The sequence below is a fragment of the Paroedura picta genome, chromosome 13 (assembly GCF_049243985.1).
Source record: "Paroedura picta isolate Pp20150507F chromosome 13, Ppicta_v3.0, whole genome shotgun sequence".
NCBI lineage: Eukaryota > Metazoa > Chordata > Lepidosauria > Squamata > Gekkonidae > Paroedura > Paroedura picta.
This window is the reverse complement of record NC_135381.1, coordinates 13,637,441-13,655,016: the sequence shown is the minus strand read 5'-3', so window position 1 is coordinate 13,655,016 and position 17,576 is coordinate 13,637,441. Positions and strand designations below refer to the sequence as shown.

The window sequence follows — 17,576 nt, the reverse complement described above, 5'->3', positions numbered from 1 at the left end:
ACAATAACAGTAGTTACATGTTATAAAGAAAATGAGTAGAGATGGGTACAAAATGGAAGATTTGTGTTGGCTGCAGTGTCCTAAATAAATCTAAAAAAAAAATCCCTCTTACACTACTGCAGTGCTACAGATCAGTATCTGCTCAGAAAGTTAATTTAGGTGAGGTAGATTATGTGGAACTTTTTTTCAGAGCAGTGTATGATAGCTTTCCTTCACTTAAGTTTCACCACAGCTATGTGATGCATACAGTGTTAAGATGTAACTTTTGGGCAGTTCCATTGCCTTGACCACTAGATCAGTGGCTTTCTTATTTTCTCTCTTTAAAGAAAATTTCTCACTAAGGAAACTCTTGCCCTGCAAGTTTGTAATGGGTTATAAAGTGTACTCTTGCTCAGTTCATAGACTTCCTGAACATTGTTGTTGCAGACAAAAGAACCATGTTCCCTCTGCAATTGCTTGTTGGGCAGTCTGTCTTCACATTGTTAGATTTTTATCCCACACTTCCTCTAATGGGTGGTTTTCCCATGCTCAAATTTTTATCTTCTGAACAACTCTGTGAAGTAGGTTAGGCAGACAGATGACTAGCCAAGGAGTAGCCAAATTGTGAATCTCCAGATGTCCATGGATTAGAATTGTCATGAGCCCCTGCCATGCTTACAAGTTACAAGTATGCACAGTAATAAAAAACTCCGTATGTGTAGAATTTTTAGAGGAAATTCTACCTGAAAAGGTCCTTTTCAGGTAAATACAGGTAATTAAGGAATCTCCTGCAAGCTACCAGGTCACCTCAGAGATCCTTGGAAGGTAGTTTGAAAAATCGCTGCATTGAAGCCTAGTGACTCAGTGCTGGTGAAAGATAGGTGCCCTCCAGTTACTGTTTTAACAGTCATTTAATTGGCTGACCTGAAATTTCATTTTATAATATCAAGAGGCTCAGACTATTCTCCTTTGATTATCTGCAGCTGGCTGTCAGCTCTGGAAAGCACCAAATGGCTGCAGCACCTGTCTGTGCTTCTGAAATCGGCACTGCTGGTAGTTCATGCAGTGGACAGAGACCAGCGACCTGTCTTGGTGCATTGTTCCGATGGCTGGGACCGAACGCCACAGATAGTGGCTCTGGCTAAGCTGCTACTGGATCCGTATTACAGGACCATAGAGGTTTGTAACAGAATCCCTGGGAAGTAGCAAAGCTGGGCTTCCTCTGAGTATTACTGGAATAGACTTCAGTGGGGGAGCTAAAGTATATTGACCTATTTTAAAATATTTATATTTTAGTTCCCTGAGCAGAGACCCAATGCAGAGTACAAATCGAGAAAAGAAAGGGAGTTTAATACTGGAATGAGATTGGAGGCCTGTAGGATGTATATGCAATTGGATCTTGGAGTGGCAGAAGCAGGTTTATTGTGAGGGAAAGGATGGATTTTAGATGCTGTTGATGGTGTCAGTGTTAAACCGATCTTGTTTTGGGATACAATCCAGAAGAAAGCAGTTCTATGCAAGCCTCATTGAAATGAATGGGAGAAGTTGCTCATTTAATCAGGGCTTGGTTAAGAAAATGTTCTGGTGGACTGTGTCCTATGTTATGTAGTTATAAGGAATGGAAGGAGTTTGGATTTTCCAGCTCAGATCTCAAAATGTTTGTGGCAGGTTCACTGGAGCGGAAAGGAATTAAATGAACAGCTCTCATTTCAATATCTCCCTCAGGGTTTCCAGGTGCTGGTGGAAACGGAGTGGCTGGATTTTGGCCATAAGTTTGCTGATCGCTGTGGCCATGGTGAGAATTCGGATGACCTGAATGAACGCTGCCCAGTGTTTTTGCAGTGGCTCGACTGTGTCCATCAGCTCCAGAGGCAATTCCCTTGCTCTTTCGAGTTTAACGAAGCATTCCTTGTGAGTTGAGTGTGTTTTTCCACACCACATCTAAATCAACAGATGAATATTCTGAATAGCCAGCCCGTAGGGGGTTCTCACTTCTCCAGCTATCTTCGTGGCATAGTTCGATAAAAGATGTGAAAACTTATCTGGCCATTCTTACCAAGCAAAATAGTAAATTAGCATATATCTCCATTAGAACCCCATGGGAATGGAGTAATTCTTACCCAGAAGCTAATTCTTATCATGAGCCTTCAGGGAGGGCGGTGACTGACTGACTGACTGACTGACTGACTGACTGACTGACTGACTGACTGACTGACTGACTGACTGACTGAATGAATGAATGAATGAATGAATGAATGAATGAATGAATGAATGAATGAATGAAGTGGCATAGCTTGTGTTCTGAATTCCACCAGTGGCTCCCGTTCAGGCAGAATGTACTAAATAGAGATATCAGAGCCACATTGTTGCGGCTTAACTAATAGAAGTGATTCAGAACATTTCTAATTTCTTCTGGATCTGAGGAAAAATAGGAATAATTTGTCTTGGTGACATCTCAATCCAGATCCCCAGATGATCCCATCCAGTGATTTCATGTAGATATTAAAAAGTAGGCATGTTTGTGGTTAGTACCTTGTAGGATCCCATAGCACAAGTGCCACAGGCTCCAGCAGTTATCCTCAGCATCATCTTCTGGTACTGATTAGCCAGATAAACCATTGGATCCCTAAATTCCCAACTGTGCTGAATGATGCAGACATAAATCACGGTCATTGGCATTAAAACCATTGAAAGACGCAGGAGAATCAATGGGAATGCACTCCGCAGTCTCTTACCTGGAGAAGGCTTTCTTGTAATAACATGAGGTGGGTTTAGTTACAAAATCAGGCGGGAAGCTAGAGTGAAATGGGTCTGAAAAATTCTGCGTCTTTTTTATAAAGCCTGACAGTATCTCTTAACCACTCGCTCAAGCATGTTTCCTAAGAAAGGGATAAAAAGACTACAGTTAAGTTCTTAAGGATCCGGGGTTGATTTTTTCAGGGAAGGTTTCAAAACCCCCTACTTCAAGGCAGTTGACATGACTTCTTCCTTTAGAGAGGCATTCACTGGCTTCTAGACCCAACTAGACAAATCCCTCCCAGTTACCTTTCATGTCAAGATGAGCAAGAGTTGAACAGTGAAGTTATTTGCCAGGTTGTTGAAATCCTCATTCTACAGTAACTGAAATTCATCTAAGCAGTTATGTTCAGAGAATTTGTGGTGATTCTGAGATTTAACAGGCAAATTTGTGTCATTTGAGATGTTGCGGATGCAGGAGATTTTATTGGCAAAATACCTTGCAAAATTCTCACTGTAAGCTCAGCTTGGTGACTGTGCATTGTGGATACAGTGATGGTGGTGCAGCAACCACACTTTGGACTGCACCAGCCACCTGGCAGGGTGTTCAAAGGAGGGACCTAGTTAATGTTCCACCACCTGGCCTTAACCAAACGGCCACTGAAAGACCTCCTGTGGAACCGTGAAAGCTCCAGCGGGCTCTTAGGTCTTCCAGGAGCTCACTTCACCAAGTCAGGGCCAGAACCAAAAATACCTGGCCCTGGTCAAGGCCAGGCATGTTTCTCACGGGCCAGGGGTCACCAACCTGTTTAAATTTGCAGAGTGTAATGCTCTGTGAAGGGCATAGGGAGTCAGGCACGCTGGACCCAGACCATGAATGTCTAATGATTATAGGTCACCTAACCTTTTCTGCAGATCTGTACATATGTTGCGTGGAAGAAATAAGCAGCCATCTTGCATGTATGAACTAGTCCTCTATAAAGAAATAAACAGAAGTTTTGTGGCAGCTTAAATTCTAATACACGTTTTATTCAACACTAGCTTTTGTGGACTAAAACCCGCTTTGTTTGATAGTGATTATCCAGATTCCTGGCACAAAATGCAAAACTGGCACATTTTTCTATAGCACCTGTCTCCAAAACCTTGAAATAAATAAAACTTCAATTGACCATATCATCCTGTGTTTTGTCTTCAGGTGTGAGAGCTTTTCAGGCTATGTGCTGACATTGTCATTTCTGTATAGGTCAAGTTGGTGCAGCACACCTACTCTTGCCTTTTTGGTACATTCCTGTGCAACAATGCGAAGGAGAGAGGCGAAAAACACACCCAAGAAAGGACATGTTCAGTTTGGTCTCTGCTGCGAGCAGGAAACAAAGCCTTCAAAAATCTGCTCTACTCCTCCCAATCGGAATCTGTGTGTACCTTTTTAATTCCTTGTGCCCAGGTGGAATAGATAGAATAGCTGTCAGATTAAGAGGAGGAATGAAAATATATTAAGGTGAGGCACTTCAAGCCTGCCTTGTGGATTAAGAATGTGTATCTAAGCAAAGTTAGAGAGACTGCCTGCTGGGAGAATACAAACTACAGCATGAGATTAACCATTGAACATATGCAGTGTTGGTCATTTTTCCACTGGATAGCTGAACTTTTCAGTTGCTAAAAAGACATATGATGCTGCAGCACTTTAAGCGTAATTGTGGCACAAAGCCTGACAATGTAGGGTCAAATCCAGGGGAAGAATTCCTGTGCAAGCCCCACTGAAACAGACTGGGAGCTGCACCCGAGGTACCAGTCAGCTCAGGGTATGGCTTGGAAACCCATAATGTAGTTCTGTGGTTGAAGTAAAGCCACTAGATATTACTTGTCTGGGGGTGCAAACCAAGAATAGACATTAAGTCCCGCTCAGCTCCTCTGGTCATTCATAAAATAAAACTATTTTTAGGGCATAATAAGTAGATATTTTAGTTGTTAATCTGATTTTATGTATGGTAACTCCTTTCTGGTTGTTAGTTGTTCTGCATCTCCAATCCTTCCAGCTTTTTTCTAAGCTTGTTGAAGATTTGTTGCTATCTTCTGGCAAGAACGCTGTATCAGTGGTGGGCAAAGTGGTGGTAGAGGGTTACAATTCAAAGGCCATTCTTGCATGTGTTCATGATTTAATTGAACATTGGTAAGTGACAGGTAGCCTTAACAAAGGGACAGTAACATTCTGCATAGTGAGTTATAAGTATAATACTCTTATTCTCCTCTAGGTGCTGTATCCTGTGTGCCACGTACGAAATCTTATGCTTTGGAGTGCAGTTTATTTGCCATGTTCTTCCCCTTCTACCCCAGCAGATGATACTTGTGCCCCCTATCCAGTCCCAAACTCAACTCCTGAAGATCAGCCCCTGGGAAGGTACGTTCTGCATTCTGATGGTAGTGAACTTTAAATTAACCAAATCCTTGGCATGTGAAGGAAGTGCCTCTATCCAGTTCATTGTGGATTTCATCCCTTGCTAGGGAAGCACAGCAGCCTGTACTGCTTACTGTTTAGGATTCAAAGTGATTTGTTGCTGTGACAAAAGGAAAATGCAATTAATTGTGAAAATGGTGCCTAGCATTTTGTTCCTTTCTTCTTCAGGCTACCAAAGACGAGGTCCTTTGACAATCTGACGACAGCCTGTGACAGCAGTGTACCTACAGCCAACCGGCGCAGCAGCGATCCCAGTCTAAATGAGAAATGGCAGGAACATCGCCGTTCTCTGGAGCTCAGCAGCCTTGGGAATCCAGGGGATGATCTCTTTGATGGAGAGAACCTGGGCAAACAAGGCAAGACTCTGGTTGGAGCAGAACTTTCTGTGGCTGCAGGTGTAGCAGAAGGACAGATGGTGAACATCTTGCAGGAGGCTACTAAGGAGGAAGGGGGCCTGGAGGAAAGCGTGAGGAGCACTGTGAAAACAGCAGATAAAGAAGGGGAAGAGGATGTGTCCCAGAATAAAGAAAGCAGGACTGAAAATATGGATGGCTATGCTAATCATTTGTGTAAAAAGGTTGAGAAGGAGGCAGACACTCCTGTGGACAATCCAATTTCCATCCCGCAGGTAGATTTACAGGGTGCTTTTGAGCTTCAGGGACAAGAGAATGAACATGTAGCTGTCCAGAAGCCTTTTGAGGCGAGAGGACTGCAGACTGGCTTTTTGGACAACTTTGTAAATAGTAGCATTCAAAGAGCAGAGGAGAACAGTGTTAGACTCTCTGTAGAAACCGAAAAACCCCATGGTACCCCCCAGCATAGCCCACTGTTGCCTGTCCTGCAGGAGGCAGGAATCTCAAACATGGAGAGTTCTACTGAAACCTTAACAGAGAATGGAGCTAAGCCAGAACTGATCCAAAATGCCCCTTGCCATTGGTTCCATTCCACGGAAAACAGCGCTGGTGAACTTCCTGAGACTGTTGAAAGTCGACCTGAGAGGGAGGACATGATAGAACTTCACAGATTGGCAACAAACTTAAACAGGACTCCTAAGATCAGCAACATGCACAGCCCGTTGCCTTCACCTTGTGCCTTGCCTTTAACTGAATGTAAAGAGGACATTGTCTGTAATGGGGAGGTGGAGTCTGAGAACAAGGTGACAGACAAACCCGCTGGGTTCAGTGTTACCCACAAGTACCCTGCGCCAAATGGACACTGTGTGAATGGAGAGGAAGGTAGGATAAAGGTCCCTCTGAGCCGGCAGGTCTCCACAGCTAGCTGCAGTTCTGCTCCGTTGCATCTAAGGAACCTGCACCACAAGGGGATCGCAGGCCGGCACCAGACCGCAAATAGTCCAGACCAGCCCGCCCGTAGCCATCTGGATGATGATGGGATGCCAATCTATGCTGATGTAATTCAACAGCGCCTTCGCCAGATTGAAAGTGGACATCAGCAGGAGGTGGAGACGTTAAAGAAGCAGGTGCAAGAGTTGAGGAGCCGGTTGGAGAGCCAGTACCTGAACAGCTCGTTACGTTTCAATGGTGACTATGGAGATGAAGTGGTAAGTCAAGGAGACTGTCGTTGTGGGTTGTGCCTGTATGCAGTACCCTGCATAAGGTAAACATTGACAAAGCTGCCAGTGTGGCTATATCCACAGAAAATAAATAGCTGACAAACATATTCTAGCCCTCTTGCCCATGGACACGTATACTAATTTTTGCAGCACACTGAAGGTCTGAAAAAGAACATTTGGTTGGGCTCTTCAGTTCACAAGTGCTTTTCTCTCCGGTCACCTGGAGATCTTTCTTAATTGCTGTAAGCAGCTGAGCAAGCGGCTGCTTATAAGCCTTCTCACTGCTTTTTTTGGTAGGAAGCTGTGTTTATGTGTATGTGTTGGTATAACTCAACAAAAGTTGTAAACTATACATGCTTTATTCGGTTGGGGAGGCCGGTGGTCTCCTCAAACCTCTTACGAGAACTTCTGCTTTTATCAAGATGACATGCTGAAGCACTGATGCTGTACAGCCACCCATTCATCTCATTTCTGGCTTAAAACCCATTGAAGTGATAAGAGATTGTGCAACAGTTGGGTCTGGTAGGTGGCACTCACTCAATATCTGTCTCAGGTATGCACACCGCCGTATACCTGTTTTTTGTTTCCTTTTTTCATGTTCACTGGTTATTTTTCAGAAGGTGCCATCAGTTTCACTCTGTTGGTGACTTAAAGACTGAGACAGCTGTGGGAGAGCATGCAGGCATTTATGACCACCCAAAATGTAACAGGGATTTTTTTTGTGGGGGGGAGCATAGGGTAAATTATCATGCATGATGAGCAGTTAAACAAGAGTTCTGTGCTGCAGAGGTTCTCCAGTGATAGGTCAGAGGTCGACAATCCTTGGGTCAGACCTATTCTGCATACTGGTTACTGTCAAGATATCTGTAGTTGTTATGTGTGTTACTGGGAGACCTAGAGGTCTCACAAGTAATTGTAGATAGTTGATAGGCAGGAAGCCAGCTGCAGCCACGTGTCCCCTGGCTTTTCCACTGTAATCTGGTGAGAGAATTCTCTTGGTGGCTGTCTGAAAGCAAAATTGCAAGACAGTAACCAGATGAGTCTTGGAATTTGGGAGTATGCTGGGAGGGACCCTCTGTATATTTGATGTCTCTAGACTGCTCCCATAGTTAACCTTGTTGCTTCCTGCTTAAAGCCTTTGTAGGGTAAGGGGAGATGCAATTTTCTCTCTTTGAATGTATACACTATAATCCTAGTGATTGGTACCCCAAGACTTTACTGTGTGTTGGTTAGAAGAGGTTATGTGCTGCTGGGTTTTAAGCTGCTATTGAATTCAGTGTATGCTTGAGAGACCATTTTCAGTCTCTTCCTTGCTGCCCCCCTTCCTTCCCTTTCCTGTCACTGTTTAAAAAGTCAGGTGCATTATTCATGCACAAGTGGGAGATTTTCTCTCCTGACATTTGTCCTTTCTTACTGCCAAAATAATTTGAAAGAAGACTAAAGGACACAAATGAGGAAAATTTGTTTCCTTGCATGCTGCTCTTGGTGGTTTCTGGGTGGGAAATGGCTAAAGAAAGAAATCATGTAAGTGCAGACACTTGCTTGTTCCTTACATAGAGGATGGGGTTAAGGAGCTGGACATGCAGGCTGGCCAGTTTGCAGTAGCATGTGTCAACAATACAACCATCAGTGTGCACACAATATTGGGGCAATCTTGACATTCCGGCTGTAGGTTCTGCTGAGCTTCATGCTTGTTGTTAGGTCCTTGGGTTTCATACCGGAATGTGGTATTGTCTTCATTTCTTTGTAGAACAAAGATAGGGGAAGTTCTCTTAAAGAACACTTGGTCTGAGGGCTGAAACTGATCTTTGTTTTTAATTTCTTTCCTTTGGTCTCATAGCCCAAAGGGATTATTTAGAACCGTTCTTTTAAAATAATAATAAGAGTTCAATCTAATTTAACAGAAATGACTTTGGATATTATGAAGTACTTAGAACTTCTGGTTTGCTGTCAAGGCAATGTGCTGAACTGGCCCCAGCAACATGCAAATTGGTGGATCTCATTCTACCTCTTTATACCTAAACATTCCTTATTGGGAGTAAGATGCTTACAGGAGGCGGCATGGAGAATATTCTTCCGCATGCCACTCTGGCAGGCAGCATCCGCAGAGGTGTGTGTGTTAACTGCGGAACAGCAGAATGCTAGCATAGGAAGTGTGGGAGCAATGCCAGACCCAATTTACAGAGCCTGCAAGTGGAACACGTTCCCAAGACTGTTTTCACCCTCACTAATGATTTCACTCTTGCTACAAGTAGGAACGGCTGATGCGCTGCTGCAGTTGTCGCTCTTGCCTGACCAAAATCGCTCAGAGTTTTATGTAGATGGAAATTTGTACACCACCTCTGTCCCCCCCCCATGCACAAACACACTCACACACACACATGCTGCCATCCAGTTTGCATGCATGATCTCTGTGTATACCAAAAGGCAAAAATCAAAAATATAAATCTGCTATGAATATCAACACTGGAATGTTTTGGCGCTGTTATGGCATGAGAGAAGTTCATCATGGTGGACATCAGAGGATCTGTGTGGATTTTAGATTCTTTTCTGGCTCCATATGTCCAATTGCATCATTACCATCCCTGAAATGGACTTATTACATGAAGGCAGGTAGCATAGAGTAGATAACAGGTGTCCCTTAGTTTCAGCACCTGAATCTTTATCAACATAGTAAAACCTTGGAAGTGTCCCAGCTAAAACCACATAAGAGACTGTTCTTACCTGCAACATCTTTGTCTCAACATGGAAAATAGTAGGAAGTTCCCCCCTCCCCAATAATCTTATCTTTTTTAGCAGGAATTTGCCGATTCCCCGCTCTCAGCTGTCTAATCCATGTTGCTTAGGATTTGAGACTAGGTTCTGTTCAGCTGTGTTTGTTTACCAACAGACTTCAATACCTGACTCGGAAAGCAATCTGGATCAGAACTGCTTGTCTCGCTGCAGTACAGAGATTTTCTCTGAAGCCAGCTGGGAGCAGGTGGATAAACAGGACACAGAGGTACAGGCAAAATCCATCTCCGTGGCCTTCCTCTCCCTTTTCTTACATCAGCAAATGATACTAATGATCCAGCTATATATATCCCTCCAGCTCTAACACTGGTCTTTGTAAATCTTGCCTTTTGTTCCTGTTTCTAATACTTTGTTTCCACGCTGGGGAACCCCCTGCTAGCACCTGTCTTTGATTGAGAAATTCTGACTAATACATGCAGTATTGGGATATTTGGTTTGTGTGGCTTTTAACTGTACAAGGAAATTGGGAAACTCGGCTATGTTTTTACCCCCCTACGGCTGATAGAATCTGGTGTTTCGGTTACACGGAAAGAAGATTTTTTAAAACATTCTTTGGCGATAATCAGTGTCTGCTGTTGGTTGCAAATCATTAGATTTTCTTCCTTTGCTTTGTTCCATTATTTTGTTGAAACCTGTCTCTTGCCTTTCTAGGTGACACGGTGGCTCCCTGATCACTTGGCGGCACACTGTTACGGCTGCGACAGTGCATTCTGGCTTGCTAGCAGGAAGCATCACTGCAGGTAATGCATGCGACAGGCAGAATAGCGTGATGCAAATGTTGTTGATAAGCCATGTAGTAATCCTGACTTGGAGGCATTCCTATTCCTTTAGCTGGTACTCTTCCTTGGCAGAGCTGGCCCCCAACCCCAGCCATAACTACATCTTCTGCTGCAGAAAAAATAAGCACCTGCTAGAAACAGCAGAGCTGCAAGGCCAGTTGAATTGCATGTTCTTTGTAACTGTTTCATGTCTCTTATGGAGACTTTGCCCTTCTTTGGGCAATGACAGAAGCAATTTGCTCTTTACAGTCTGCCAGGAGAATATAGAAATGTCCTGTCCCTTTCTATTTCTTCCAACCTGAGGATAAAATAATATCCTGGCATTTATATGAGATGCTTTCAGTTGCTCCAAGTGTTTTTGTATTCATCCAAGTAATCCTTTTAACTGTCCTGTGAGGTAGGGCAGTAGTATTATTTCCTTCTCCCTCCCTCTTGGAGTTGTTGAATGTATTTATTATTACATTGTTTTTCCACCTTTCCAAAAACCTCAGGGCAGTTTACATCCTGGTAAACAGTACAGTTACAAATATAAAGTATAATCATAATTTAATACAAATTAACTTAAATGGACAACAGAGCAGTTGTGTGTGCAACAGAGCAGCCTGCTTCAGAGAGCTTCCCAGAGACTTGAGACCCATGAAAAAAATTCTTCTCCTTCCACTACCTCATTTGTAGTGCCAAATTCTGCTTCCTGTGCAACTTTTTCACCTTGCTAGAGCCTCACTGCTTCCTTTGGAGTCAGTTGAAAAATTAATACTAGTGCATTTTCAAATGTCTCTATCTGGCAGGGTCAGGGCTTGCTTCTTCCGATCTAAAGTATTCTGTGAGTGCTGTATGTTTGTGATGCTTTTTGTACGTGCCAAAGAAACTTGAGAAGGTTGGCCTTCTGCTCTTATTTTAGTAGGTTGGCTTGTTTCATGGTGTCTTGCTAACTTGTATTATGTTTGCCATTGAGTGGTGTTGTCTCTTTTTACAATTTTTTCTCCCCAAATTCATTCTGCTGATTAGCATTTGGGTAGTTTCTGTGCCTTATACTCTGTTTTTGAACACAAAGTAGCCCTTTAATACACGGATCTCCTCTACTCTGAACAAAAATATTACGAAAACAATTTTTGCACATTATTGGAAACTCCCCATTTGTTTGAAATCTGAACCATATTATCCTTGATGTCTAAGAACACTTATAAGGAACAAGTAGGCCTTAACGATTTATTAAATTTGGAGTGGGAAATGCCACATCTGTTCCCTTAATAGCCAAAACAATGTTTCCAAAACTTTTGACTTCCAAGGCATATTTTTCCCCTCCATCCTTGGTGGAGGGAGCCCTGAAGGTGAGTTATTCCTCAGTGGGGTCTACCCAGTGTATCTCTGCATGAGTCACTGTTGTGGGCATTGAAAGTCTAACCCAAAGTGGTTAATCATGTAGAGATGCATTGGGCAGCAGCGCTCTCTGTGAGTGATACTGTGGTCTTCTCACGGTGCACGAACTGTTCTTTAACTGCACAGGTTTTTCGGAAAATAGTGGTAACCCAAAACAAAACAAAAACATTATATACTACCCTCTGTTAGACTGAAGAGAAAAACCACTTGCCACTCATTTTTAAAATTTCTTGAGTTTAGTCTCCCCTCTGAGCTTTCTCTCCCCTCCTTGCAGGGTCCCCGAACGTGTTGATCAGACTTGGTGAGCAATTGCAAGAGCCTCTGTCATCTGTCTGCATTTCTCTGATAACCTCTCCAGACTAACTTCCTTCCCTGTTGCTTCCCTTTGCCCATACATAAAAGTAATGAAGCCTGCGATGAATGGCAACACCCTGCATTCAGTCCATGGCCGCTGGATCTCTTCCCACAATAAATTGTATAAGTCAGCCTTTGCCCAAGTACGTCCTGTGAGCACTGGGGTAACGTCCTGTGAGCACTTCATTGGTAACAGCAGGCAATGGGGAACAGTCGAGAATTCTTCTTGTTGCTTTTAGAGATTTGGTGGTGGTTCTTGAGCAGCTTGGTCAGAGAATGTAAAAGCTTTTATTCTTTTTCTTTTTTGAGCCAGTAGCCCCAGGCTAGCATAGCAGTCAGATATGTAGGATCTTTGTTGGCCAGGTGAAGCACAGTCGCTGAGGATCATAACTTATACAGTAAGCTCCAGTAATCTGGAAGAGAAGAATGAAATAAGTGAACATGGATTTTGGAATGGGACCAAATTGGACCATTTGGGCTGTGGCAAGGCTGTGTGAAGAGCCTGTTTGGAGGACAGTCTCTTTCTGACATTTAAAACCAGCGATACTGACGCAGAAGTTCCATACATGGGCTCTGCTGTTCAAAAATATTCAGGAGCATCTCTCAAAACAAATGTTAGTCCCTAGCACTAAGCTAAAGTTTTCATTCCTGCTTCTCTCCCCCCCCCCTCCAAGGGCAGTTTCTATTGAAGTCCATAAGAAGACTTCCAGATCTATTGCCCAAGTCTAGCCTGAGTGAGTCTCCTAGAGTTAGAGCTTGATATCTAGAGACTGCTTTGCCGAGCTAAAAAAGGTCAAGCTGAGAGATGGAAAATGAGGTGTCCCTTTGCTTGAATCTTTGTACCAATTATTAGCATAAAGAAAAATCATATTCTGGCATTGGCTGTGTGAGATATATCATCAGATTTTTCCATAAAACTTGCCAGTTGCCTCAGACTTCCTTCCATCAGTCAGTGCAGGTACAGAATGCTGAAATGAAACAGATGCAAATTGCAGGCTTTCGTGAGTTTATAAAAGAACCTTGCAAAAGCTCAGCAGTTAACTTGCAAAGCATAGTGCATAGGTTTTATTTAATGATTGCCTTGATTTGGAGGACAGCGACCTTCTGCCTTGTCACTGTAAGCTGATCATAACCCCAGACTGGGGGAAAGGATTTGAGAGCAAATGTGTGGGATTGCAGTTTCTAGTCTCTGACACACTCTCTGTGATGTACACATGTGTACGCGCGCACACCCCCTTCCTGCTGAAGGTGCATGTGCTAGCGTGCCTCTGCAAACTGACACCTGACAGAAATGTGTTGACTGCTTTATCATTCAAAGCATATGGGCTGTTTCATCTCTGGCTGCTCACCTGTGTGGCTTTGCATGGTCCTTGTTGACTCATATACTCTCCATGCTGAAGGTTGGTGCTGCTGTAGTTCCTCCAGGCTACAGCTGGCTCCATATGCCACCGCAGTATGTTTTGTAGTAGTGACCAACTTGCCAATTTCCAGGTTCAATCCTAATTTACTTCTTTCCCTTTAAGCCATAGAAAGCATTAACCAGGAGAATGTGAAGGAGTAGCTGAAGTGTTCCAGTGCACCCACACACGGTGCACAAAACCCCAGTAACTCAAAATTTAAGGAGTATAATCCTTTTTCTCCCTACAGGTCCTCACTCCTGCATCACCATCCCATGGTGCTCTGATCCATTGCAAGTTGCTGGAGGGAGGGCTCTTCATTTCCTCTGGTGTAGTGGTTAGGAGTGCGGACTTCTAATCTGGCGAGCCAGGTTGGATTCTCCGCTTCCCCATGTGCAGCCAGCTGGGTGATCTTGGGCTTGCCACAACACTGAGAAAGCTGTTCTGACCCAGCAGTAATATCAGGGCTCTCTCAGCCTCACCTAACTCACAGAGTGTCTGTTGCGGGGAGAGGAAAGAGGATTGTAAGCCGCTTTGAGACTCCTTCGGGTAGAGAAAAGCAGCATATAAGAACCAACTCTTCTTCTTTTGCTCCAGCTCTGTTCTTTGGCAACTAGCCCGTAGACCAGAGAATTGCCACCCACCCCACCCCCCTTTTTGCAAGCAATCCATTGATCTTTGTACTGTTGTACAAACTGCACTTCTGAGTTGCCAATTTATTGTAATTTCTTTTCTTCCTGTTCCTGACTGAAGGAATTGTGGGAATGTATTTTGCTCCAGCTGCTGTAACCAGAAGGTGCCGGTCCCCAGCCAGCAGCTCTTCGAACCGAGCCGGGTCTGCAAATCCTGCTACAGCAGCTTGCATCCTAACAGCTCCAGCCTTGATCTTGAACTGGACAAGCCTATCGCTGCCACTTCCAACTGAAGCGCCAGCCTGGAAGGAAGCAGGGGAGAGGCCGCCACCTCCACCCTCGGAGTGGACACGCACATCCTCGACGGACTGAAGCTGGTCGGACTGTAGAGGCCGTGCACTTTGGCGTGGGGGAGGACGGAGCGCTGCTCAGAGGGACAGGGTGTGAGGATGTCTTGGCGGAGTGTGGAAACTTTTCCTTTTCCATCTGTTGCTCCCCATTTCCTCCTCATCCTACTTGTGTGTTCTGTTGTGTTGATTTTGCTGAAAGACTGTGAAAAGGGGGCCGGGCCTGGAATCAGTTTCTCCCACAGGCGTATTTGCCGCCCTGCTGTTGAACTGTGCTGCAGACTGACAACTCCTGTCTTACCAAGACGGGAGTAGGTGCAATCAGTCCAGGGACATTGTGAATACCTGTAGCATCAGTGCTAGTGCTTTTAGTCACTCCTGTAACTTCCCAGCAACAGACTGCTGTTTTGGGAAGTCATTGCTGCTAGAAGAAGTGGAAGCTGCCTTCTCAAGAGAACTCTCTCCCTCTCTGTTCTTAGAGTGGGTTTAGTTATCCTCGCTGCATGAAAAATGGGGGCCGGTTGCAGATCACCTCGCCGGGCGATTCTTTGCCACCGTCGGCCAACCTGTGGCTCAGAGTGGGGAATGTCAGGACAGTTTTGGCTAAAGGAAGTTTGAGCTTGTTTGAGGGAAGTGAGAGGGAAGGTGATAGGGTAGACCACCTGTTCATGGGGTGGTTTTTTAAAAAACAAACTGGCACCTCTGTGTAAGAATCTGTACATGCACCCGGTTCTGAACAAACTGGGGGCTGGGCTCTTTAGAACCCACCAAGCATCTCTCCTCGCCCTGCTTTTTAAGGCTGGTTTACACAGGAGGCCGCATGCAAAGGTGGCCTACATCATGTCGGTCAGATTCTTCCTGTCATGCTTTTATGCCAAGCAGAATTTCCCAGCAAAGGAGGAACGCTGCTGGTCAGGGAAGATTGGCTTGCTGAAGCCCACAAAGTGAGGCACATTTTCTCTATTTTAATCCTACGCAAGAATCTCATATTTTAAGGATATGACTGGACCAAAACAAATTTGTAAAGCTTCTCCTATATTAAAATCACTTTTAAACGTTGCCCTGTTAAAGTTTGACAGTGTGCTCACATTGGCCTACTGCCCCACTTTTAATCTGCTTAATAGCTGGTGTGGGATTATGATACCACTTCCCAAAATTTGTTGTCATGGCTAAGCAGAATTGGTTTCTGCCTAATGTCATCAGTTAATGATGTGCCTCTACCACACCGCCCATCCCCCAATATATGGATTAGTTTGCATATTTCCATACAACACTGTTACTGCTTGGAACGGCATCCATGTCATGGCTTCTCCAACAGTGAAATAGTTAGCTTGAGCAGTAATACTCTGCACAGCATTCTTGCGAATTGTGCTACCATAGCTGCCACAAAGATGACATGATAACTCTCCCCATAGTGTGGTTGAAATGCACAGCAGGAGGAGCCACCATAGGGAGGTCATTTCGTGCAGCATTGTGTCCAAAATGTGTGGACCAGCTTTAAGAAAAGAACCCACAGGCAAAGAATCGACTGCCAAGGACAGGAGTTTTGCCTTCTGTGTCATGTAACAATGATGGCTTTCTGAAGGAAAAATTCATAAGGCTGAGATTGTTTCAGAATATCCAATAAATCTATGGAAAAGGTTTGCCAGCATCCGCAACTCTTAGATGTCTGAATTGTCGAGGTTGTTTGAGGGAAAGAGCATATGTGGCTTATCACACAATACAAAGGAGGTGCTCAGGGTAGAGGGGTGCAAACCAGGATCCCAAAAGGCTAAGAACCTTCTTATCTTTAAGGCAGATGTGGGATCTAGCTTCTTGGCATTCTTCACTTCTTCCAATTAGGGAGGGTTAATGCAAATTCCAATTTGAACTCTTTAAAATATCAGATTGATTGGGAGTTATGCAGCAATGCATAGTATTTCTATAGAGGTTGCGGTTCCAGGTACAGCAGAGAATTGTTGGAACAGGAAATGGGAGAAAGTACAGATTTTTTTTTCTGTATTTGTTCATTAATGCTGGGGGGACGGGGATTGTTGTTATTTTGGAGGGAAATAGGATTGCATTGCACACAGGTGGCTGTGTGGTTTTCTGGTACAAGTAGATGGTGAGAACAAAGTCTAATATTTTGCAGTTCATAATGACAGGTGCCAAGAGGTTCTGATACGGGTTTTTGGGGTCTGTGATGTACAGTGTGAATAAACGCTTGCAGCTCTTAGTCCTTTTTGATGAATGAAGCACTTTTTTATTAATATTCTTTCTTTGTATGTAAAGCAGGAAACTCTCTCCACATAGCTGTGTATATAACCCTTTCTTTCCTAAAGAGGAGCGAAGTTGCTCCTTTATATTTTTCATTTTTTTGTCAAAGCAAGACGTAAATACTTTAGAATTGTTAAATATATAAATAAAAGTAAATAAAGTTTAGAGTTTTGCATGGGAGCATTTGCTGACCCGCTTCCTACTTTTGATTTGTCCTTTCAAGGGTCAGAAAACTCATTGGGTGTTTGGTAACAATGTGTGCTCTTGGTGCCCACTTCCCTATAAGTGACATGCCTTTGACAGCAGCACAGAATGCCCAGGGTGGGGGGCTTGCTGCCTTCAGAAGCCAAGTGACTGCCTGTGGTTTTCTGGTATGAGAAGCCCTGCTGTTTGTTTGTTTGTTTTTGCTTAAGAGCCAAATAGCATTTTAATCTTTCAGGTGTCTCTGTCCATTTTAATGGCTGGCCGTTTAAAAGTTGACCCAAAGGGCATCAATCCCAAAACATCCAAAAATACTTGGAGAGCAAGAATCCAGTTTCTGACAGCGTAAATTCTGCTTTGACAGAGTAGAATTCCTGCTCCTGGAGGAGTTATTTACGCTTTTTGTTAAGACATGCGAGGAACTGAGGATAAGGCAGTAGAATGCTGTACTGATAGAATGGACTGCATCATCTCTGAATGCAAATGAAGAGTATTCACTTTGGGAATGTTTTTTGTAAAAATCTCCCTGTGAGTATAAAATGACCACAGCAAGTAAAGAGCTGGGGATAGAAACTTTCTCTCTGCCGTGCTGATTTTCTATTTGCATTTAGTTGATGTATGTGGAGTAACACTAAAAGATGCAATCCATCAGCAACAGTCGATTCTACCACCTCATTCCCTTGTAGTTCAAAAC

General features: G+C 43.8%; 1 protein-coding gene across 15 annotated transcripts in view; it reads left to right on the top strand.

The window, feature by feature from the left end:
* The window catches only part of MTMR3 (myotubularin related protein 3), a 59,639-nt gene extending 42,778 nt beyond the window's left edge, over nt 1-16,861 (top strand). For 6 of the 15 annotated variants that reach the window (XM_077308520.1, XM_077308522.1, XM_077308527.1 and 3 more), the window contains 9 exons: nt 963-1,158; nt 1,705-1,890; nt 3,959-4,129; nt 4,968-5,113; nt 5,339-6,731; nt 9,634-9,744; nt 10,188-10,276; nt 11,970-11,996; nt 14,200-16,861. In XM_077308520.1, coding sequence (XP_077164635.1) covers nt 963-1,158; nt 1,705-1,890; nt 3,959-4,129; nt 4,968-5,113; nt 5,339-6,731; nt 9,634-9,744; nt 10,188-10,276; nt 11,970-11,996; nt 14,200-14,371 — 2,491 coding nt within the window. In that variant the 3' untranslated portion in view covers nt 14,372-16,861. The remainder of the gene's footprint in view (nt 1-962; nt 1,159-1,704; nt 1,891-3,958; nt 4,130-4,967; nt 5,114-5,338; nt 6,732-9,633; nt 9,745-10,187; nt 10,277-11,969; nt 11,997-14,199) is intronic. The other 9 variants (XM_077308531.1, XM_077308533.1, XM_077308525.1 and 6 more) reach the window with 6 other exon arrangements.
* Nucleotides 16,862-17,576: the final 715 nt, after the last annotated feature.